The sequence below is a fragment of the Culex quinquefasciatus genome, chromosome 3, assembly GCF_015732765.1.
Source record: "Culex quinquefasciatus strain JHB chromosome 3, VPISU_Cqui_1.0_pri_paternal, whole genome shotgun sequence".
In the NCBI taxonomy this organism is placed as follows: domain Eukaryota; kingdom Metazoa; phylum Arthropoda; class Insecta; order Diptera; family Culicidae; genus Culex; species Culex quinquefasciatus.
The window spans coordinates 77,409,584-77,434,858 of record NC_051863.1 but is presented as its reverse complement, the minus strand read 5'-3'; the positions used below and the strand labels follow the sequence as shown (position 1 = coordinate 77,434,858).

Here is a 25,275-nt window from a genome sequence, read left to right as displayed (position 1 = left end):
AAAAAATTCCTTTTCAACAAATAGAAAGACATATTTTTCATACTTTTTTTGTTGTGTTTTTGTCAGAATTTTTAAATTCAAGATGGTGGGCAAAATAGCAGTGATGAAAAATTGAAAAAATTCATTTCGTATTTTAATATGGAATCAACCATTCAAATTCGACTAGATTGAGTTCGCTAAACTCTTCCTTATATCGAACTTACCTTACCTTTACCATCATAACGTTGCTTCTCAAGATCAGTTTTTTGAACGCCACAAAGATTTTTTGTGTGTTCCCTGAAATTGAACGGTGATTTTATAAGAAATAAGAAGTAAGAAGTAAGAAGAAAGAAGTAAGAAGTAAGAAGTAAGAAGTAAGAAGTAAGAAGTAAGAAGTAAGAAGTAAGAAGTAAGAAGTAAGAAGTAAGAAGTAAGAAGTAAGAAGTAAGAAGTAAGAAGTAAGAAGTAAGAAGTAAGAAGTAAGAAGTAAGAAGTAAGAAGTAAGAAGTAAGAAGTAAGAAGTAAGTAAGTAAGAAGTAAGAAGTAAGAAGTAAGAAGTAAGGAGTAAGAAGTAAGGAGTAAGAAGTAAAAGTAAGTAAGTAAAGTAAGAAGTAAGAAGTAAAAGTAAGAAGTAAGTAAGAAGTAAGAAGTAAGAAGTAAGAAGTAAGAAGTAAAGTAAGAAGTAAGAAGTAAGAAGTAAGTAAGTAAGAAGTAAGAAGTAAGAAGTAAGTAAGTAAGAAGTAAGAAGTAAGAAGTAAGAAGTAAGAAGTAAGAAGTAAGAAGTAAGAAGTAAGAAGTAAGAAGTAAGAAGTAAGAAGTAAGAAGTAAGAAGTAAGAAGTAAGAAGTAAGAAGTAAGAAGTAAGAAGTAAGAAGTAAGAAGTAAGAAGTAAGAAGTAAGAAGTAAGAAGTAAGAAGTAAGAAGTAAGAAGTAAGAAGTAAGAAGTAAGAAGTAAGAAGTATTCTGTATAAAGCGTCTTGTTGTGAACAAACTACAGTCACAACAAAATAAAGATATCAAAGAAACACATCAGCTGTCATCAATTACATGGCAGTCAAATATTTACAGCAAGTGTGCAACTGCAACTCAAAATGTGTGTAAATTGTCGAAAAACTGCAGTCAGCGCTAGCATATTGCTCGTTCTGCCACTAATGGTCCTATAACTTTTTGTTTACACTTTCAGCTGCTGTCGACCACCATCGCCACCGTTGACGAGAGTATCATGAAGACGAACGATACGGTGGTTCCACTCAACAGTACCGAGCAAGTGATTGATAGCTTCTATTTTTACGAGGTAAGTTTACTGCTGTGCTATGTAGAATCACTCTTTTTTATACGCGACGGCAATACAAAAAGTTTGGCAAATTACGACCAAAATAAAAACATTTTTGTGAATGGTTAACCCAGTTGGACAGATATGAAGTTTTTTTTTTTGCTGGGAGGTGATTTGAGCATCGACATAACCGTTTTGGGCAGCTCTGACCCACTCGAAATGGCCAGAAAAGTGCTTGGAAACAAAATTAATTTACGTATTTTTTTTTCTGGAGTACCCATTTCTCAACCATCGAGTGCACTTTGGGTGATAAAAGTTACGATAAATAAAAATCAATTTTGTGCCACTTTTCCAGAGGCATCGAAACGATTTGTCCTCCGTGATGACAAGATGCACTTGAATACCGTCGAATGACCGTGACAGTCGTTGCATATCGCCACTTTGAGAGAATAATTTGATTTTTATATTGGAAAATTGCACTTTTGGCCCTCTTTCCGACGACTGTTTGCTCAACTTTGTATTGCACAACAAAACCATTGTGGTTATTGCGGCTCCAGTTTGCAAGTTGAAATTGACTGAAACACGATACTCCCCAGTCTTGTACTAAATGTTTCGTATTATCTCATCATCCATCTAGCTGAAATTGAGTGCGTTTTACGTTGGAAGTGCGTCAGCAGTGTCCCTCGCCAGCAGGGCAGAGTAATAATTAAGCTGATTAGTGCGGTAATTACTCGTTGACCAAAGTAGCAACTTTTGTTGAGAAATCCCTGTTGCTCGAAACTAGTGTCGTTTAGTTTGACCAGACGAAAGGGTTTTCAAGCTGTTGCTGTGCTAGACGAACCCCTCCGTCGCCGGCTGAACTTGTATAATCTCCAGTAAATCTCGCCAATAAAAGCTTCACAGCAATCCTCAGCTATGCAAAGACTCTTCCCCCATAGAGTCGAGAGTGCGTACGCCTTTCGTTACGTCCGTCCATGGGTCACACATTCGCCTCGACTTCAACTCAACGAAGACGGAGAGGATATCTTAAAATCTAACAGTCGAGACATAATTTAGCCATCATAATTACATTGATGCTGTTGCTGATATGGCACTCTATCTCGGAGGAGTCTACCCATCTTCAATCTGTGCTTAAAGTGAACGAGCAGCAGCCGTGGTCCCGAGTAAGAGGTTAAGCTGGGCCCGTCGACACCCGGATTGATGATGATAGGGGGTACGGTGTACGGACAGGGCACGAGGATACGAGGCGAGGAGAGGTTAAAGATCGCATGTACGATGACTTTGTGCTAATTAATAAAAGCAATAAATAAACCTGATGTAACAATTCAAACAGGGGGTCCGGCTTGTTCTCTGTTAGGGTTGCTACCACTGTTAATTTGTTTAAAAAAAAGTTTGAGGGGTTGATAGGGTATGGAAGGAATGTTTTGCGCATCTTTTAGAATTTTGGGGAAAATGAAATAGGGCAATTTCGTGAAACTTTGTCCTTAGGGGTAACTTTTGTCCCTGATCACGAATCCGATGCCCGTTTTTTGATATCTCATGACTAGGCTTAGTGATTTTTCACGCTTGAAAATTGCAAATTTCACGGGGACCTCAATTTCAAAACACCAAATTTCACGCAAATTTCGCGGAACGTGAAAAATGTTAAAATGACTCTGAAAATCTTATGTTTAAATCAAAGAAACTACTTGTTATGCTTCATTAAATATATTATTCTAAAATAAACTAAAAAAATCTTCACTTAATTTGAACGTGACAAAAAAAAAAAAAAAAACAAAATTCTCCTAATTTTAAAAAAAAAATCCATCTGGTTTATGGATGAGCTCTTTATATTTATTGAAGCAAAATGTAGGGTATGCGTTTTCTCATTAACTGAACTGCTTTTTTTAATATTCGACTAGTAAAGATACAAAGTTTTCGCTGATTTGCATTTTATTCAATTTCATATCAAAGCAAGATTAAACAATCTTGTGTGTGTGTGTGTGTGTGTGTGTGTGCAACCAACCAAACGGGACCACGCGGTCGCTTCTTACAAATTGAGTTGTTTCCATGTATTTTTAGCTCTCATTCTATACATGCAAATAACTCGCATAGGCATTTGGAAGGTGTTAGCTCTGCCGAGCTTCGGTGACCCATTTCTACGCTGGCTAGCCGAGCGCGAGGTACTTCAGCTTTGTCGACAAGCCTTCCCTGAAGAACGTTTGGACCAATCGGATTCAAACGTTATTTAGAACTTCCGAACCCTTGTCAAATAGGGGGATGGCGTCGCTATTTTTAGACCACGATTTCCACTTTTTCTCATCGAAACCGACTACTTTATCGACTTCATTTTGCTGGGCGAGATAGGACGCCGTCTATTTTTAGACGATGACTCAGCACTTTTCCACTCTTGCGCTTAAAAAAACCAGGTGGCAGCACGATGTAACGCCACGTCCCTATGGACAAGGAACCCAGCGCGTATATAGTTGTTGGTGGTAACAGTATTCCTTATTCCAGTCATAGCTCACCAAGTCGCGATGGCGTAGTGGTTAGCATTTTTGCTTACCAATCCAAAGGACGGGGGATCGAACCCCGACTCGCGAGCGACTTTGATTTTTCGTACATGTTCAGAGTTTCAAGATTTATATTTCCTATACTTTCTCGTTGGGAGCAGATGAGAATCGAACCCAGGACCATTTGCTTATAAAGCGAACACCGTAACCAGTCAGCCACGGCCGCTCCTAGCAAGATTAAACAATCTTGTTTAGCCAAAATGAGTAGAATTATTTGAATTTTCTGCGACAGCTCATTAAATATATTTTTTTGCAATTCCGTCGTGAAACTACTTACTTTTCCTGTCATTCTTGAACGACGAAATAGCCTACTTTTCTGTACCAAAAATAACAGAATCGAATAGCAATACTTTTCAAAATAAATGCTGAAAAGTAACAAAATAAATAAAGCACTTTTCAACATTTTTTTGATTTAAACGATTTATTGACAAAAAAAAAAATAAAATTTGACATAAAATTTCACTCAGTGTGTGTTTTTTGGAATTGCAAAAAATGTTGTATGGAACTCGTTGCAAAACTTGATTTTTTCAGCACTCTTCGTATTTATCCAACTCGGTGAACCTCGTTGGATAAATGTACGGCTCGTGCTGAAAAAATCCTCTTTTTGTAACTTGTTGCATAAACTACTATTTAAATTTTTCATCTCACTTATAAAAAACTAAATTTAAAATTAAAAGGAAAAAATAATATGATTTGTAACGAAATCGAATTTTTTAATTCAAAATGAGAAAAGAAAACAAAAAAAGAGTATTTTTTTATCTTTCACGGGAATCATCCACCCAAATAATTAAATATTGTTAAAATTTAACAGGACTCTAAAAAAATCTAAAATGTTTTTAAAAGGTAATTAGAAAAATAAAAATACTCTTCATTTTATTTTACATAAAACAAAGTTGGATTATTTGAATTTCTATTGAAACAACACCTTTCAAATAAAATAGCAGCAAAATGTGTATTACAAGTTGTAATTTACAACGAATGAAAATATTACTAAATTAGTTGGTTTCTAAAAAACAGAAAAAATGCAATTCTTCAAATTGTTCATATCAAGCTTTTTAATTGAAAAATAATAAAATTTTCTGAAATAGTTTTATGAATCAAATATTTGTTATTTTGTTATTTAAAAAAAATGAGAAAATTGATAAATTTCACGAAGTATACTGCCGCTCTAATCTAGTCCGTTCCATATGTCAAAACAGCAAAACAAATTTGTCCCGCCCATAAGGCTACGTGTTAGAATTTCAGAAAAAAGTGAAATTTGCTTTGGTTATCAGGAATAAATTACTACACGGCCTTTTACACGCAGCTGGATTACTACTTTTTTTGCTGTGTATCAATAGCTATAAGTAAAATCGAATCGTAAGCGGTCGTACCGCCCCTCCGTTACGAGATATCAAATAAACGGACCTCAGATTCGTGATCAGGGACAAAAGTTACCCCTTAGGACAAAGTTTCACGCAAATCGGAGAGGGGTCAGGAAACTGTTGTGTGAATTGGCGGAGAATTAACCAATAACATATGTTTATCTTGTAGCGCATTCCAATATAGGGTTTTAAATGTTACTAGTTATGACAAATAAAATTAATTGATACAAACTTATAGGCAAATATTTTTTTCTGGTTATGTACCATTCTTAAGCCACGAGTACTAACTTTAGATCAATTTTGCTCATGATTGGAAGACTCGTCATACAAGTCCGTATGGAAGACGATATCAGTTTTTCAATAAGATGATCCAGATTTTCAGAACCGGTTGGTAAGCTACCCCTGACATTAACATTTGAGTTCAAAATATAGATGAGCAATTCTCTACAAAACCGGCCGATTTCGACCATTTTTATTTTTTGTATTTTTTGATTTGGCTCAAACTTTGTGGGGGCCTTCCCTATGACCAAAGAACCCATTTTGCATCATTAGTTTGTCCATATAAATTTCCATACAAATTTGGCAGCTGTTCATACAAAAATGGTACGTAAATATTCGAAAATCTGTAACTTTTGAAGGAATTTTTTGATCAATTTGGTGTCTTCGGCAAAGTTGTAGGTATTGTTAAGGACTATTTAGAAAAAATAGGTACACGGAAAAAAATTCCCTATTTTTTATTAACTTTTTCACAAAACTCAAATTCCCAAAATACGTATTTTTGATTTTCGAGATTTTTGATATGTTTTAGGGGACAAAATGCGCAACTTTTGAGCTATAGAGAAACATGGTCAAAATCTGCCGCCGAGTTATAATTTTTGAAAAACTGGTGATTTTTGGAAAAATCGGAATTTCATACATAAAATTTTTTTGACCTCATTTTTTTATGCAAAATTGAATTTGCAATCGAAAATTACTTTACAGATTTTTTGATAAGGGCCCCGTTTTCAAGATATAGCCACCGAAAGATTGGTTTCAGCGAAATATTTGCAGTTTTTCGATTTTTAAAAATAGTGACCATGAGTGATCATTTCTGAAAATATTTTTTTTGAAAAGTTCAGAAAATTTGCTATAAAATTGTCTAAGAGACATCGAAGATTGGACCTCTGGTTGCTGAGATACAGCGGCTTAAAAAAAAAGAAACAAGAAAATTGAAATTTTCTAATTCTCACCCAAACAACCCTCCATTTTCTAATGTCAATATCTCAGCAACTAATGGTCCGATTTTCAATGTTAATGCATGAAACTTTCGTGAAATTTTCCGATCTTTTCGAAAAAAATATGTTGAAAATTTTTAAATCAATACTAGCATTTTAAATGGGCATAATATTCAATGTTTGGTCCTTTTAAAATGTTAGTCTTGATTTAATTTTTTTGAAAATATTTTTTTCGAAAAGATCGGAAAATTTCACGAATGTTTCATGTATTAACATTGAAAATTGAACCATTAATTGCTGAGATATCGTCATTAGAAAATGGTGGGCTGTTTGGGTAAGACTTAGAAAACTTCAATTTTCATGTTTCTTTTTCTTTAAGCCACTGTATCTCAACAACCAGAGGTCCAATCTTCAATGTCTCTTAGACAATTTTATAGCAAATTTTCTGAACTTTTCAAAAAAAGTATTTTTAGAAATGGTCACTCATGTTCACTATTTTTAAAAATCGAAAAACTGCAAATATTTCACTGAAATCAAACTTTCGGTGGCTATATCTTGAAAACGGGGCCCTTTATCAAAAAATCTGTAAAGTAATTTTCGATTGCAAATTCAATTTTGCATAAAAAAATGAGGTCAAAAAAATTTTATGTATGAAATTTCGATTTTTTCCAAAAATCACCCGTTTTTAAAAAAATCATAACTCGGCGGCAATTTTTTTGGTCATGTTTCTCTATAGCTCAAAAGTTGCAGATTTTTGTCCCCTAAAACATATCAAAAAATCTCGAAAATCAAAAAATACGTATTTTGGGAATTTGAGTTTTTGTGAAAAAAAAGTTAATAAAAAAATCGGGAAATTTTTTTTTCCGTGTACCTATTTTTTTCTAAATAGTCCATAACAATACCTACAACTTTGCCGAAGACACCAAATTGATCAAAAAATTCCTTCAAAAGTTACAGATTTTCGAATATTTACGTACCCTTTTTGTATGAACAGCTGCCAAATTTGTATGGAAATTTATATGGACAAACTAATGATGCAAAATGGGTTCTTTGGTCATAGGGAAGGCCCACACAAAGTTTGAGCCAAATCAAAAAATACAAAAAAAATCCATTTCCGGTTTTGGTAGAGAATTGCTCAGATATAAACCTACCAGCGGGAAGTGATCCAATAGGTTGGTGCGCATGGTTGTTTAAGATAATTTCATAGCATTTATACCCGAAATTTGAGATTTATTTATTGGCAGGGAATTTATTATAATTCAATTCTGTTGATTGGAGCGTGTTCAAGGACTTGAAACTTGATACAAATTTAATAAATCATAGATTTTATTTTGAATAGTGCATAGGATCACCAAGGTAAAAATGTTTTACTTGAAGAGGATTAAATATTAACGGAATCGACGTAACACCTTATAATGTGGCCCTCTTAAACCTTGCGGTTTCGTCAACGGATCCACAGGCGTGTATCGTTCTTTTTGCGACAAGACTCCGCCTCCCGGGTCTCCTAAGTGTGAAGGTATGGCACGGAGAGAGGGCACCGCAAACACTTAGACACTTAGAATTTTTTGCGTCCGCCTCGGGATTCGAACCGGCGACCTCTGAATTGTGAGTCCAGTGCGCGGTCCGATTGATCCACACAGGCAGACCAAGATTAAATATTAAAGTGCATTTAAATCTTGAACTGAGTTCTGTTCTCTACCCTAAACGCAACTCCAAGGCACTCTTCACGCTTATCCACCATTTACAAGATCATTATATTAGGACTTCTTTTTTTTGCGCACCCGCTTGGAATGCACTGCGATTATTCAATGTGAAAATATTGCGGCTTAAGCAAATCGATTTATGGCTGGTGCTTCCCATACACAGCCAATTAACACTCTCGGTTCGCTGACGGCGCGGCGACTTGCTGCGGTGGCCAATGATTTAAACTAGACGGCGCGCAAAGTTAACAGCTACACCAAGTGACACTACTTAACCGTGGGCTAGGGGTGGTCAGGTTTAATGCTTCCTCTGAATTTGAAGTTGAACTTTTTTGATAAAAGTAAGGTTGATTCTATATTCTTTCGTTTAAGACTAAGTTATTTTTTTGCCAAAAATGTCACAATCCTCGAACAAAATTATTAAAAACATTGAACACCCCCATCCCTGATTCGCAAAACGTGCTGCTCACGAGTCTGCACGAACGTAAGGCGGATAATTTTATCGTTGTCATATATTAGAAGTTTTATTTATCTGCAATGAGTTGTGACCGACAGTTATGTGTTTTCGCGAGGGAAAATTGCATCACTCACCCTAGTCGCCGTAGTCGTCGCCGGGGTAAACTTTAACAAATGGGTTAACGACGATAATGGCACCATTATCTGTGTGATGGGATGAGAAACGTCTTCGCTTCTTTTGTTTGAGAAAGTGATGTTGGTGAATTCGGCTTGAGAGCATCGAATTGTGTGGTTCAAAATGCGATAAAAAAAACATGAACAATATCAGACAAATGACGCTTTTAAAGATTATCCTTCCGATTTCAACCCAACTTTCGGGCGGTTAAAACTAATTTCTAAAATAAAATAAAAACAATATTGCAATTTTATCAAGACCTCACAATTATACCATCTATTCTGTAAGTTGACCTTTTAAACAAAATTGCAATGCTCATTTCCCCAATTTATGCAATTATTCAAACCCAACTCATAAATTGATGCTTTCCAGTGACATTATTTATTAAAACGAGTTTAGCTTGACCCATTAGAATAAATTCATTCGTGTTTCGTCGTAATTAGTACCAACCGACATCTCGTCGACCCACGCGAAACTTGTATAACTTGTGTACCTTTTAAACCATTATACAACTTCTTCTTGAATCCACCCTCGCGTTTGTCGCCGGGCATCGATAATATCAATTGAACACGATCGCAACTCCGGTTGAACTCTCCGTGGCAATTCCACCACGGCTGCATTAGGACTTAATTTTATTCCATTAGTTTCGTCGGAACCAGGAGAGGAGTTTTCTCGGGGGAGTTGGAGGAGGAAAATTTAATTCAAAATCTGCCATTTTACATTGAATACTAATTATGCAGTTCTTTCTCAATTTGTCTTGTCTTTATCTGGCGGTGCCGATGCCGGTGCTGGTGGCCTTTCGCAGAGAGTCAAACGAAGCGGTCGCTCTTCTGTGAGAAATTGCATTAATTTCTACAGGTTTACTCAAGCGGGGTGTAGGGGAGATTTGTTGAAAGTAGCTACAAGCAAAATATCTTGGATATTTTTTTTTTTTCGATTCAACCAGGTTGTAAAGTGCTTACTTTCAAACCAAAATTTCACCCTTGAAAAAAAAAATCGATTCCAGTTTTTCTCATACAATTTTACGCGAGATTAAAGAATAGTGTTATGTCAGTGAGAATCAATTTTCTAATCGATTTGATACTTTCAGCTAAGTAAGGGAAGCCCGTAAGCCCACAATATGTTGTCTCAATGATCTCGGAACTGGCTAAACTGATTTTGTCTATATTGGTCCCATTCGATCCGTCTCGGGGTCCCATAAGTCGCTTTTGAAAACTACAAAAAATTACCCAAAAAAATGATTTTGATTGATTTTGCAAGAAAACTCGTCATGTTATATATTATTAGAAAGTTATTTTTAAGACGAGTTGAAAAAGTCTTTTACATTTTAAAATTTCGTGTTTTTCTGACTTTGCAGGGTTAATTTTTAGAGTGTAACAATGTTCTATGAAGTTGTAGAACAGACACTTACAAAAATGTTAATATATAAACATAAGAGGTTTGCTTGTAATCATGACGATTTATCGCAATTTCACGAAAAAAAGTTTTGAAAAAATAACATGTTGATTTTTTGCGAAAAAAATGTTTTGAAAAAATAACTTATCGATTTTTCTGGTTTTATCGTCCGTGTCTGTCACGGGTATCGTAAAATAACTCTGCAAAGTTAGAAAAAAAACTAACTTAATCCACCTATGTGGTTGGTGCCTTCCTCACTTTTTACCAACAATGGGTAATATGAGTGGTTTGGACTCATATTTCAGCTATTTTTTTTAGATCCAGAAAAAATAGTACACAGATATATCTTAAGTGGTCAAAGCTCGAGACAGGGTTGCCAGATCTACAATGTTGTGGACTCGTTGGAAAGGTCTCTCGATTACCTAACCAACGATGGGTCGGGTGATGGATCCGGACATCGTTTGCATACATTTAATTGAGATCCGGCTTCAAAAAAGTACCTAAATATCACTTAAGTGGTCATAACTAGAGACAGGGTTGCCAGATCTTCAATGTTTTAGACTCATTGGAATGGTCTTTTGATTACCTTACCAACGATGGGTCGGATGATGGATCCGGTCATCGTTTACATGCATATAAATGAGATCCGGATATAAGTCAAAACACATTTTTATACATAACTTTTGAACTAGTTATCGAAACTTCAAACGATTCAATAGCGATGTATGGAACCTTATACCAAGTCGATTGCAATCGGTTCTGCCAGTGCTGAGAAAACTAAGTGAGAATTTTGGTCACATACATACATACACACACACATACACACAGGCATTTGTTCAGTTTTCGATTCAGAGTCGATATGTACACATGAAGGTGGATCTACGAGCTTTTAATAAAAAGTTCATTTTTAGAGCAGGATTATAGCCTTATCTCAGTGAGAAAGGCAAAACACGAAATTCCAAGATGAAAAAATTTGTTCTAAAGGACCCTTCTGGGTAAATGTAGATTCCAAAAGTACATTAAATTTTCTGTGGGTTTGTTCAAACATTACGTCCAGAGATTTACGGGATTTCAGACCCCCCCCCCTCCTCCCCCTGTCACCCACTTTTCCTTTACCTTTAACATGGGCTGTCGCAAACCTCAGACCCCCTTTCCCCCTTTCCCTTTTAGTGGACGTAATTTTTGAACGAACCCTTCAAAATGACATGTTCCAATTTTTTTAACAGTTCAGTAATGTAAAATGGCACAGTTTTTTTTTAGTTTTTAGAGTTTAGTTTTTAGTTTTTAGTTTTTAGTTTTTAGTTTTTAGTTTTTAGTTTTTAGTTTTTAGTTTTTAGTTTTTAGTTTTTAGTTTTTAGTTTTTAGTTTTTAGTTTTTAGTTTTTAGTTTTTAGTTTTTAGTTTTTAGTTTTTAGTTTTTAGTTTTTAGTTTTTAGTTTTTAGTTTTAGTTTTTAGTTTTTAGTTTTTAGTTTTTAGTTTTTAGTTTTTAGTTTTAGTTTTTAGTTTTTAGTTTTTAGTTTTTAGTTTTTAGTTTTTAGTTTTTAGTTTTTAGTTTTTAGTTTTAGTTTTTAGTTTTTAGTTTTTAGTTTTTAGTTTTTAGTTTTTAGTTTTTAGTTTTAGTTTTTAGTTTTTAGTTTTTAGTTTTTAGTTTTTAGTTTTTAGTTTTTAGTTTTTAGTTTTTAGTTTTTAGTTTTTAGTTTTTAGTTTTTAGTTTTAGTTTTTAGTTTTTAGTTTTTAGTTTTAGTTTTTAGTTTTTAGTTTTTAGTTTTTAGTTTTAGTTTTTAGTTTTAGTTTTTAGTTTTAGTTTTTAGTTTTTAGTTTTTAGTTTTTAGTTTTTAGTTTTAGTTTTTAGTTTTTAGTTTTTAGTTTTTAGTTTTTAGTTTTTAGTTTTTAGTTTTTAGTTTTTAGTTTTTAGTTTTTAGTTTTTAGTTTTTAGTTTTTAGTTTTTAGTTTTTAGTTTTTAGTTTTTAGTTTTTAGTTTTTAGTTTTAGTTTTTAGTTTTAGTTTTAGTTTTTAGTTTTTAGTTTTAGTTTTTAGTTTTTAGTTTTTAGTTTTTAGTTTTTAGTTTTTAGTTTTAGTTTTTAGTTTTAGTTTTTAGTTTTTAGTTTTTAGTTTTAGTTTTTAGTTTTTAGTTTTAGTTTTTAGTTTTTAGTTTTTAGTTTTTAGTTTTTAGTTTTTAGTTTTTAGTTTTTAGTTTTTAGTTTTTAGTTTTTAGTTTTTAGTTTTTAGTTTTTAGTTTTTAGTTTTTAGTTTTAGTTTTTAGTTTTAGTTTTTAGTTTTTAGTTTTTAGTTTTAGTTTTTAGTTTTTAGTTTTTAGTTTTAGTTTTTAGTTTTTAGTTTTAGTTTTTAGTTTTTAGTTTTTAGTTTTTAGTTTTTAGTTTTTAGTTTTAGTTTTTAGTTTTAGTTTTTAGTTTTTAGTTTTTAGTTTTTAGTTTTTAGTTTTTAGTTTTTAGTTTTTAGTTTTAGTTTTTAGTTTTTAGTTTTTAGTTTTTAGTTTTTAGTTTTTAGTTTTTAGTTTTTAGTTTTTAGTTTTTAGTTTTTAGTTTTTAGTTTTTAGTTTTTAGTTTTTAGTTTTTAGTTTTTAGTTTTTAGTTTTTAGTTTTTAGTTTTTAGTTTTTAGTTTTTAGTTTTAGTTTTTAGTTTTTAGTTTTTAGTTTTTAGTTTTTAGTTTTTAGTTTTAGTTTTTAGTTTTAGTTTTTAGTTTTTAGTTTTTAGTTTTTAGTTTTTAGTTGTTAGTTTTTAGTTTTTAGTTTTTAGTTTTTAGTTTTTAGTTTTTAGTTTTTAGTTTTTAGTTTTTAGTTTTTAGTTTTTAGTTTTTAGTTTTTAGTTTTTAGTTTTTAGTTTTTAGTTTTTAGTTTTTAGTTTTTAGTTTTTAGTTTTTAGTTTTTAGTTTTTAGTTTTTAGTTTTTAGTTCTGCAAGAAACATAATAAATTTTTCAACTTATACTTACTGAATCCCCTATTGCTTCACCCGCAAAAAAGTCAAGACGCAATCTAGTTAGTTTTTGCCCCTTCTTTGACTTTCTTTCCTGCCCGTGCTCGGAGAAACGTTAGAACTCACCAGCCAACCAACCTGACCCGATGAATGGTGTAAATTTAATTCAAGCCAGCGTCATCTGTCCACGTTTGTGTCAACTCTTCTCAACTTGGTCCCCGTGGTCGTTGAAGGATGGTTAACCGCACCGCGTGCCACAACGGTTGATGAATAGTAATTTATTTCGAGATATTCGACATCAGCATAGAACCAACCGTTGGCAACGGTAATATCATGTCACGTTGGTAAGGTGGTTGACCAAAGTTCTGCGGTTAGTTTTGGGTTAGTGTGGTGAGTTCGTCTATTTCACGAAAATCGATACGAAATTGATTAATGCTAGCAGATTCCTCGTAATGACCGAACTCGTTGAATGATGAACTATGTTGGACGTGGAGGTGATGAGCGACAAATCACTGTCCAATGCAATAAATATCGCACGGATGGGCGCGTGCCAACAGGTGCACTGGGCTATGAATTATAATCAGATGGATTCAGTATTCCTGTAGACAGGCCCCATAATTGCATGCACCGAATGGTTTATGAATGTGCAGCTCAGTTGATGGATAAGTTCGAGCGCTCATAATTGAAATGCTTGAAGGGTAAATTGTACTGACATGAAAACAAATGACACCTACAGTATGCAAATAAGTTGGGGGTAAATGCAGGTGAGTGGAAACGGTATTTGATCGATGATGAGTTTCAGCAAATTAGGTGTTGTTGATTAAGTTGTATGTGATAAAATAAGATGAGTTATATTTAGTAGAGTAGATGCAAACAATATTTCATGCATAATGAGTTTTGCATGAATATATCTATCAATTTTCAGATGGTAAAATCCTAACCATCCTAAAATGGAAAACACAAATCAACCAGCAAACTCTAAACTTTTCTTTCAATCGGTCCCTGTGCCGGTAGCAACAGGTGGCTCCAACTTGATTCCCAGAAAGCCAATCAAATCCAGTTTCTTTCAAAGTTCTATTTTCTCCTTTCCATAGAAGTCCATTCGCGCCACAAATCGCACCCGCCAGAGCGCAAACTAACTTCGCGTTCACCTTAATCGTGTCATATTTCCTGGAAGTTTATGAAATTCGTCTAGACTTAATGCGATTTTTATCGACTGATACTAAACTAGTCAGAGCGCTCCGTTTCTTCGTCGGATTTGCCACACCACTGTGCTGCCTGGACTTTCTGGCAGGACCACGCGTCCACGTGTGTGGTAACGGATTAGTGTCACTATTATTCTCTAGAGAGAGAGTCAACAGAGTCGTCCCCCCCGCTAGCGAAAGTGAATTTCCCACGCTTCAGCACACACACATGGTTGTACACATACGTGTATACCTAACTCAAATCCGTCTGGCCGTTATTCGAGCCATTCATCCCGACTGCCCTTTAGTGAGCGTTGGTTGTCCTTGCGGATATTGGAGGGATTATACCAAGAGGATGTAGTTTTCAGTAGAAGGATCTAAAAACATCGAAACTCATATTGAGAATCCAAAAAAAAAAAATCAGATCTAAGAGCAAAATATTCCAAGAAAAAGTCCAATAGTCCAACAGTTCAAGTGTCCTAACAAATTCCCAACGTTCAAGAGTTCATATGTCCAAAGGTCCAAAGTTAAAAGTCCAAGAATCCAGGAGCCCAAGAGTCCAAGAGTCCAAGAGTCCAAGAGTCCAAGAGTCCAAGAGTCTAAGAGTCCAAGAGTCCAAGAGTCCAAGAGTCCAAGAGTCCAAGAGTCCAAGAGTCCAAGAGTCCAAGAGTCCAAGAGTCCAAGAGTCCAAGAGTTCAAGAGTACAAGAGTCCAAGAGTCTAAGAGTCCAAGAGTCCAAGAGTACAAGAGTACAAGAGTCCAAGAGCCCAAGAGTCAAAGAGCCAACAGTGCAAGAGTCTAAGAGTCTAAGAGTCCGAGAGCCCAAGAACCAAGAGTCAAGAGCCAAGAGTCAAGAGCCAAGAGCCAAGAGCCAAGACACCAAGAGTCCAAGAGTCCAAGAGTCCAAGAGTCCAAGAGTCCAAGAGTCTAAGAGTCCTACCCAAGTAACATTTTTTTCCAGGAGTTCAACAAGAGCTCTTCAAGATAGCTACAGCATAGCAGTTTGGACCGCGGTAGGATAAAATTCTCTTCAAAACTTCTTCAGGAGTTTGGAAGGGTACTTGAAGAGAGTTTTATCCTACCGCGGTCCAAACTGCTATGCTGTAGCTATCTTGAAGAGCTCTTGAAAAATTTTTTACTTGGGTAGAATCCTAGAGTCCAAGAGTCAAAGAGAACAATAGTCCAAGAATTCAAGATAACATGAATCAAAGAGCCCAAGAGACAAAGAATACTAGAGGACAACAATCACAAAAGTTCTGGAGTCCAAGAGTTCGAGTGTTTAAAAATTCAACAATCACAAGAGTTCAAGATGGCCAGAGTTCAGGAGTCCAAGAGTCCGACAGTCCAATTGTCCAAATGTTTCAAATTCAAAAAGTCCAAAATGTTTAATATTGTCCAAAATTGATATAGGGGAAATTCTCGTATCTTTGGCAGGTTAATCACTCGCACCTAATTCCATCTAATTTGCTGATTTTCACTATTTAAACAACTAAATTGGCAAAACTTTTGATATAAACTTGCTTGCTCACTTCTTATTGAGCTATTTATCACTCGATTTCAGTTGAAAACGCTTTTAATTAGCCATAATTGAATTCCAAAGTTCTTACCTGCCAACATTAGAGGCACGCTGGAATTAGATGCTGTTCCCCTAGTTTAGCATTAATCATGTTTTTTTTTAATAAAAAAATACGTTGTATTAGAACAACCCCCGGTTCCTTCCAGAGCATACTAAAGGTGAAAGCATATTTGCCGACTCTATTTCGCTTGGACGTCCTCGTCGTCACTCCATAATAAAAGGCACTACCTAAAATGACGCCGACTATCGGTAAGGAACATTTCTTCTTGGCCAACCGTCGCAAAGCCCAAAAGTGGAGGATAATACTATCGGTGTACTGATCGTAAATTTTACTTTTTGCCGGAAATTTTCGCGGGTCGTTGAACGCCGTAGGCCCGTCTGGTATTTTCCCCACTTCACTAGTGAGTCATAATTAGTCCAAAGTGGCGGTTCTAATCGCGCCCTCCCCCCAAAGTATGATTTATGGTGAAGATTAGCCCATTGAGGAGAAATTGTGACCAGGAAAGTGCCACCTTAACCTGATTAGGATGAGGGTGCCAAGAGCCTGGTACGAAACGAGTGTCAACACAGCAATTCTTGGATCGGAAATTGACCGTTGGCGCCCTTTCCCGAAGGCGAGTCTTCAGTTGTGTTTGGAATAATAACTGAGAAAGGGAGGCGAATTTTAAAGTGGGGTGCATTAAATGAATACTTTATGATCCTCGGTGCAAGTGGGTGCCAAGAATGTAGGTGCTAAGCTGGAGTCGAAGGTATTGGATTATCGTTATGTATACGCTTTATGATAGTGAGTTGTAATTGGAATGCAATAAAATCACAGAAACCTGCAAATGACTTCAATAGAGAGTCCTAATTTTTTTTATTGAAAATGCAACTTGAAGCGATTTCCATTGTACAATGTCTAACATCAATTGAATGCCATCAGCTCAATTTGCCTTCAAGCAATGCATCCATATTCAAACCCCAAATCAAATGATTCGGAAGAATCCTATAATCCAACACATTCCAAGTCCACATCGTCTTCTGATTGTTATTGGGTATCGAAAGCACACAGTAAACTCCCACCACAGCCAATGGGGGCATGCCACCATTTGGTCAAATACTCATTGGCAGAGATTTCCAGTCAAGTCAGATGGTACCCCTTTGGTCATACCAGATAAGCAGATCGATACAGAGAAAGGGAGAATCAGACCCATCATGCAGTGCCATATCCGGCAAAAAGCCACAACTGTTAACCGTAACAGTGTAAAACAGCTTCCAGCGTAAGGACACCATTTCGTCTTGCATACTACACCAGAACCGATCCAATCGATACTGGGCATTTGGCACATCTCGTACTGATGGGAACAGGACGTTCAGATGTTTGGCTGAGCTCGTTGAAATGAGTTGTCACGTTGTGGTAACTTTTGTCTTTCCAAGAGCGCACACATTTTAAATTAAATTCATTTCACATCATTGCATTGATTTTTGAACGAGGGAGATTTCTTCTAAATTTTGTAGGGGCTTTTCCTGTGACTGAAGAAGCTAATCGGTTCGCCCATACAAGTTTCACACTCGCATTTTGCGAAAAAACTTTATATTTCGACATTTTAATTTTTTGGTATATTTTCGAGCATTAACATTTTTAAAGCTATAGCACGGCCAGAAAAATATTTGGATGTGTTGCCGATGTAAATAACATCAATTTCAGATGCAACAACCATGTGCAGATGCAAAATTGGATTTAAAAGCGAAAAGAACTTTACAGAAATTTTGATAAAGTGGGCCATTTTCAATGTAAATCAACCTTAACCCTCTAACGATTAATTTTTTTTATCGATTTTTATTTATATTTTACTCGTGTTCAGGATGTCACTTTGAGCAACTTTTGCACGGAGAAAAAAGAGTTCCCAAAATCGTGAACAAGCGTTCATGAAAATGGGAACCTCGAACAAAGTGTTCAAATCCCATGGTACGATTTTGAAAAACATATCATGAAATTTGAACACTTTGTTCATGGTTCCCATTTTTATAAACGCTTGTTCACGATTTTGGGAACTCTTTTTTCTCCGTGTGTTATTTTATGTTATTATTGTTTCATTTAAAGTTTTTTATTTTGCATTTATGTTGTGAAGTTAATGTTTGTTACTGCTTGTATTTGGCAGATTATACCACATCCTATCATACCTTTTTGCCTTTCTAGGTTGCTGTTTATCGGAGTCGGAGCTGGAGTTGGCTAAATTTTATTAGCTGGAGTCGTAGTCGGAGTAGAAGCCGAAAATTTCTGATTACCGGAGTTGGAGTCGGAGTCGGAGTTATCTTAAATTCAACAAAAACTATGTTTATTTTTTATTTTTTAGTATTTGCTATAATACAGATTAATTTTAAAAACTTCTTATATTTTTAATTTTTTTTTCAAGTTGCATGTAGATCACTAAATGATAACCTGTTAATCAGCTCTTATCCAAGTAGGGGAACATCATCTAATTCCAGCGTGCATCTAATGTTGGCAGGTCAGAACTTTGACATTCAATTAATGCTAATTAAAAGCGTTTTCAACTGAAATCGAGTGATAAACAGCTCAATAAGAAGTGAGCAAGCAAGTTTCTATCAAAAGTTTTGCTAAATTAGTTGTTTAAATAGATAGTCCCAGATGTCCCCTACAAGCTACAGGTCGAACCGAGTTGATATCTGGATGGAACACTTTATTATTTGAGTTTGAAAATTATGCTATTTTTTCACTAAAATGCCAATAACTCCCTTTAGATTTAACCAATTGGGATGCTTCTCCCTGCATTTTGTTGCATTTTTGAGCCCTTTTAGATGCATTTTGAAATTTTGAAACCCCTGAAAATTTCAGGCAGATTGGTGAGGTCCAAGCGACGTCCCATACAAAGGGGTATGCCCTGTTCGTGGACTCGCTCTTGAGGCTTCATCCATAAAGTACGTCACGCTAAAATCAGCCAAAATTTTAGATACATTGATTTGTAATAAAAAACTTCTTCAGCCTTGGCGTGATGTCCACGTACGTCTTAAAAAAATCATTGAAGATTTAAAAAATAGTTTCGTTTAAAATTGTTTTAAAAAAATACAAGATGACTCTGATAGTGCTTCTTATAAATGTCAACTTAAAAGTGAGCAGATTGAATTTATATGTTAAATCAATCATTAAGGCCAGCTTTCTTTTAATGATCATAACTGTCCTACCTGATTTTTTTAAATTTTCAAGGACCAAATGTTTCCAAATTAATTGTCAAAATAAGTAAAACTATGCACACGGTATGTCTACGCATTCTTCCTCCCCTGTACATTCTGTGAAATGTGATCCGTTCTCAGAATCCTCTCTGCGGTAAACACAACGCAGTAGGGCTGGCCGCTTTAATTTTTGTAATACATTTTCGGGTGTTCTCGATTGTACTGCAATTATTAATCATGACAAGAAAAGTGCTTGGGGCGTATTCTAATCACAAGACTTTCCAGCATATGCTTTCATCGGACTGGCTGCGTCTGTGTGAGATTAGATTAGATTCAACCCGACCCTAAGATGACAGTTTTTGTGAGTTGCGCATATTCACCGACAGATGGCAAGTGGGCCTCGTCGGAGTCCGCCCAACAAATACGCAACTCAAAATTTGCATAGGAATTTTTTTTTTCGTGACGGCTTTTCTGTCCATAATTGAACATTCGGCTATTATGCCAAATCAAGTATTCCGAGAAAAACGCGTTTTAGTGTTTGTCACAAAATCTCCGTCAAAGCAATTTCCCATAAGAGTGGCATATTAGCCGTTAGGTTTTTTCGCATCGGCAGCCAAGTTTGAACGCTATTTCAGTAAGATTCAAGTTCCAGAAGATGCGTTGGAACATCCTCTACCACCTGATGATAATATCTCGTTTTTGTAAAAAGTGGATATTAGCCATTTTTTCAATGGTGGGCAGTTTTGCGGCATGCTTACTTTAACTGTTCTAGACTAATATGTGAACGTGGCGTATTCCTGAACATGTTTTTAAAGAAAATGATTCCAGAATTCTTATTTTGTCGTTTTAAGCCAAAACATGGCAAAAACTATATTCATTTAAACTATTCGCCATTTTCAAAAGTTTGGCTATATAATATCGAAGGCCGCCATCTTAGGCCCACTGGGCCCACAAAACGGGGTACGCTCAGTTTGTATAGGAGCTGTCAACATGCTCCCGGGCTGATTAGATTAGATTAGATTAGATTAGCACACATTCGAATTCAATACTGAGTTCAACTGGTACTGTAAGTAGGTTCAATAGAATATGATTTTTGTTCCATATTGATGTTTTGAAAAGTTAAACGAAGCATTACTATTGGTCTGTTATTGCCCCCTGACAGGTAAAATATTTATATTTTGTTTGGATAAAAATTAACACTGTGGCTACGAAAATTTTTGGATTCTATTTTATGATACTTGTAGTTTGCATGTATAACCGTAACATCTGTTGCGCGCGAATGGGTAGAGTGGTATAGACTTTAAAGATGAGCAGTTCTCTACGGAATCGGTCTTTTTTCTTTAATTTTAATTTTTGTATTTTTTAATCCGGCTGAAACTTTTTTGGTGCCTTCGGTATGCCCAAAGAAGCCATTTTGCATCATTAGTTTGTCCATATAATTTTCCATACAAATTTGGCAGCTGTCCATACAAAAATGATATGTGAAAATTCAAAAATCTGTATCTTTTGAAGGAATTTTTTGATCGATTTGGTGTCTTCGGCAAAGTTGTAGGTATGGATATGGACTACACTGAAAAAAATTGATACACGGTAAAAAAAAATTTGGTGATTTTTAATTTAACTTTTTGTCACTAAAACTTGATTTGCAAAAAAACACTATTTTTAATTTTTTTCATTTTTTGATATGTTTTAGAGGACATAAAATGCCAACTTTTCAGAAATTTCCAGAATGGGCAAAAAATCTTTGACCGAGTTATGATTTTTTGAATCAATACAGATTTAAAAAAAAAATCGAAATATTGGTCGCAAAAATTTTTCAACTTCATTTTCGATGTAAAATCAATTTGCAATCAAAAGTACTTTAGTGAAATTTTGATAAAGTGTACCGTTTTAAGTTATAGCCATTTTTAAGTAACTTTTTTGAAAATAGTCGCAGTTTTCATTTTTAAAAATAGTGCCCATGTTTGCCCACTATTGAAAAAATATTTTTGAAGAGCTGAGAAAATTCTCTATATTTTGCTTCTTCGGACTTTGTTGATACGACCCTTAGTTGCTGAGATATTGCCATGCAAGGTTAAAAACATGAAAATTGATGTTTTCTAAGTCTCACCCAAACAACCCACTATTTTCTAATGTCGATATCTCAGCAACTATAGGTCCGATTCACAATGTTAATATATGAAACATTCGTGAAATTTTCCGATCTTTTCGAAAAAATACTTTCAAAATTTTAAATCAAGACTAACATTTCAAATGGGCGTAATATTGAATGTTTGGCCTGTTTGAAATGTTAGTCTTGATTTTGAATTTTGAAAATATTTTTTCGAAAAGATCGGAAAATTTCACAAATGTTTCATATATTAACATTGTGAATCGGACCTATAGTTGCTGAGATATCGACATTAGAAAATAGTGGGTTGTTTGGGTGAGACTTAGAAAACATCAATTTTCATGTTTTTTAACCTTTGCATGGCAATATCTCAGCAACTAAGGGTCATCAACAAAGTCAAGAAGCAAAATATAGAGAATTTTCTCAGCTCTTCAAAAATTTTTTCAATAGTGGGCAAACATGGGCACTATTTTAAAAATGAAAACTGCGACTATTTTCAAAAAGTTACCTAAAAAAGGTTATAACTTGAAAATGGTGCACTTTTCAAAATTCACTAAAGTACTTTTGATTGCAAATTCGATTTTATCGGAAAATGAAGTTGAAAAATTTTGCGACCAATATTTCGATTTTTGAAAAATCTGTATTGATTCAAAAATCATAACTCGGTCAAAGATTTTGCCCATTCTGAAATTTCTGAAAAGTTGGCATTTTATGTCCTCTAAAACATATCAAAAATGAAAAATAAAAATAGTGTTTTTGCAAATCAAGTTTTAGTGACAAAAAGTTAAATTAAAATCACCAAATTTTTATCGTGTATCAATTTTTTCAGTGTAGTCCATATTCATACACAACTTTGCCGAAGACACCAAATCGATCAAAAATTCCTTCAAAAGATACAGATTTTGAATTTTCACATATCATTTTTGTATGGACAGCTGCCAAATTTGTATGGAAAATTATATGGACAAACTAATGATGCAAAATGGCTTCTTTGGGCATACCGAAGGCACCAAAAAAGTTTCAGCCGGATTAAAAAATACAAAAAAAATCGAATGACCGAAATCTCAGAGAATTGCTCAGATGATACCAATGATTTTGTGAAGTTTCGATATTAGAGCGTTAACGTGTGATGAAGAATAAGATTATCTAAAATAGTACCTAAATACTTAGTTTGTGGAATTAGAGTTTATCAATCATCTACGATTTCACAAATCCTATTGATTTTGAAATGTTGATGAAATGAAAAAGAAATTTTTTGTTGATTTTGACTCTAAATGAATGATTTGAATAGACATGCACTTTACAGAACAATTAAGAAGGTCAACATGTAATAAAATTAATTATCATCACAAATGTTAAATATGCTGAAAAAAACAAAATACTGTATACAAACATACATGGTTAATAACGTGTTTCCTAAGTAAAACCACCTCGCACCACTCAATCGAAAAACTACTTCTACCCTCGAGACTTGATAGGAAATTAACTTTTATTTCTCGTTTTGAAGTGCACACTGCCAGATCGCATGCAAAAGATAAGCCCCATTTGGAATTTTATTACAAATTTCTAGACGGTCATTCTCCATAAATACATGAGCTGTTTCTGCTGCTGCCGTTTCTTTGAAGACCGGTCAGCCGTTTAGGTCGTCTCGTTGAAGTGTGTAGACAAGGTACATCTACACACACGCTCGCATGATGATTGATCTCTGGTTCTGCTCGAGATTCAGTATCGATATCGGTCATCGGCTTTGGATTGGTATATGGCAGGCGAGGGAATTGAAACAAACGGGATCGAGGTCCGCCATGGGAATTTGCACAGTTGGACCGACGTCGGGTTCTCGATTTTTGTGCCCGAATGGGTACATTGAGCAGTTCCAGGAGGGCGGTTTTCGCAGATAAGCGCATAAAAGTTGTTTTTCCATCCGGTACCAACGGGCAGCAGCAGCACTCTTCTGCAAGTGTGGATTTATGATGATCGATCATTTTCGTTCGCAGAGAGTCTGTTGATGCTGCTGTTGGAGTGCTGAAGGAGTTGCTGTTGAGGCTGTTGTCACCGAGTGCCGGTTATGACAAATTGATTGATGTTATCTGATTGTGTAAACATGTCAAGTTGAGCCATGCGACACTTCTATGCAAGCAGGGAAAGCCTTATTGAGCAGTCGGATGACAGACTCCGGCATCGTGTTCTGCAAATTAGGAGACTTGTAAGATCCTAAGATGATTGAGCATGCGTATGTGGATGGTTTGTGTTACTGATTTCGACTGGATAATCAGATAAATATACATAAAAAGGAGTATTTCTAAATTCTGCATTTCTAAAATACCCCACAAGACAAAGTTTTCACGTAAATCAGGACAATAGCTCTGCTAGTTGTCGCAGCATGACCCCCATGCTATGAAATTGAATGGATATCTTTATAGCTCGTATGTTAAAAAATCTAGTCAAGCCAATAACATGTTCCGTGAAATGTTTCCATTTTCTTCAAAGATCTTCAAACTGATTGTCACCATAACTTGTAGCAAATTCAGCGCAAGCGCTTCTACAATCTTTCGCACATTTAGTCCAAAAGCCGTCATAATGAGACATCAGCCGTGATTTCCCGCCAAACCCGCAGCATTCCAAATTCGTAAAGAGCCTCCCCTCACAAGTGGGCTGGCCAATTCCGTCGCACGGTGGAGAGCATAGCAAAAGCATATGTTTTTCTCGCTTCCCAATTAGGTGCGGGCAAAAATCTGTGCGCAAAAAATGTACGCGTTAGTGTGTGCGGTCCAAGAAATTATGGCTAAACAGCATCACCAGCAGCTAGTGACTGCGGTTAGCACTGTTTTAGGGACTTCCACGGCTTCACGCCGCTGGAGTGAAAACGTTTTGCAAAACCAAGCCAAGTCGACCGTCCATTTACAGCGCAGCAGCGTGACATAAACATTGATTTTCACTCCGAACCAACATGGAACTCTAAATTATATATTTATTACCAATTAATTGATGGGCCATTACCGTGTGCTTTAGCCGCCAATGGGCTAGGGTTGCCCAAGTACATTGGCGATGGGGACCTTTTCTGGGTTCAGTTCAACTCGTAAAGGCGGGCTTTAAATTACGTATTGTAATTCATTGCATTGAAACTGGTTTTAATTGTGAACGTTACATACAAAGTTTTGAGAAATTTGTTCAACTAGCATCATTTATGGACGTCCCCCGACCAAGAAGGAAAGGTGGCAACTCGTGCCACACTGATACCAAAGCCGGGTTGTAATACGGCTGTTAACTAATATTTGCCACATTTGGGCCCAAACCGCATTCAAAGAGACCCCGACAGTTTTGTGCAACGGTGGGTCGGTGATGCTGCGCAGGAATTTTGATTCGATTAATTAATTATTCATGAGGCTAAATTGATTAAGGGACTCACAAGTGCGCACTCCACTCTTGGGAGTTGGAGCAGTTTGCCTAAATGGTACTTGGGAAGCTCATACTGAATGTAATTAAATGTTTTTTCGAAGCTTTTTGCCTTCCTGTGGAAACGTTTCTTTTCAATGCAGCCTATAGTTTTGAATTAAATTGTCCCATTCACACGTTAAACTATACATTTCACTTGGCTTAATTAATAGCACTTAATGTAATGAAGAGTTCATGGAAATGTACTCTGAATTGCATTTAGTTTAAAAAAAATCAAAGCGTTTTGTTATATTAAAAAGTTAAATGTTACAGGGTAATTCTCCGCCAACTCACACAGCAGTTGCCCCGACCCCTCTTCGATTTGCGTGAAACTTTGTCCTAAGGGGTAACTTTTGTCCCTGATCACGAATCCGAGGTCCGTTTTTGATATCTCGTGACGGAGGGCGGTACGACCCTTCCATTTTGAACATGCGAAAAAGAGGTGTTTTCAATAATTTGCAGCCTGAAACGGTGATGAGATAGAAATTTGGTGTCAAAGGGACTTTTATGTAAAATTAGACGCCCGATTTGATGGCGTACTCAGAATTCCGAAAAAACGTATTTTTCATCGAAAAAAACACTAAAAAAGTTTTAAAAATTCTCCCATTTTCCGTTACTCGACTGTAAAAAATTTTGGAACATGTCATTTTATGGGAAATTTAATGTACTTTTCGAATCTACATTGTTCCAGAAGGGTCATTTTTTCATTTAGAACAAAATTTTTCATTTTAAAATTTCGTGTTTTTTCTAACTTTGCAGG

General features: G+C 35.4%; 1 protein-coding gene across 1 annotated transcript in view; it reads left to right on the top strand.

Annotated features, from left to right (window-relative positions):
* Positions 1–25,275, top strand: part of LOC6037793 (cardioacceleratory peptide receptor) — a 161,614-nt gene that overhangs the window by 116,643 nt on the left and 19,696 nt on the right. The window contains exon 3 of the mRNA XM_038260045.1: positions 1,162–1,272. Within this exon, the coding sequence (XP_038115973.1) occupies positions 1,162–1,272 (111 nt within the window). The remainder of the gene's footprint in view (positions 1–1,161; positions 1,273–25,275) is intronic.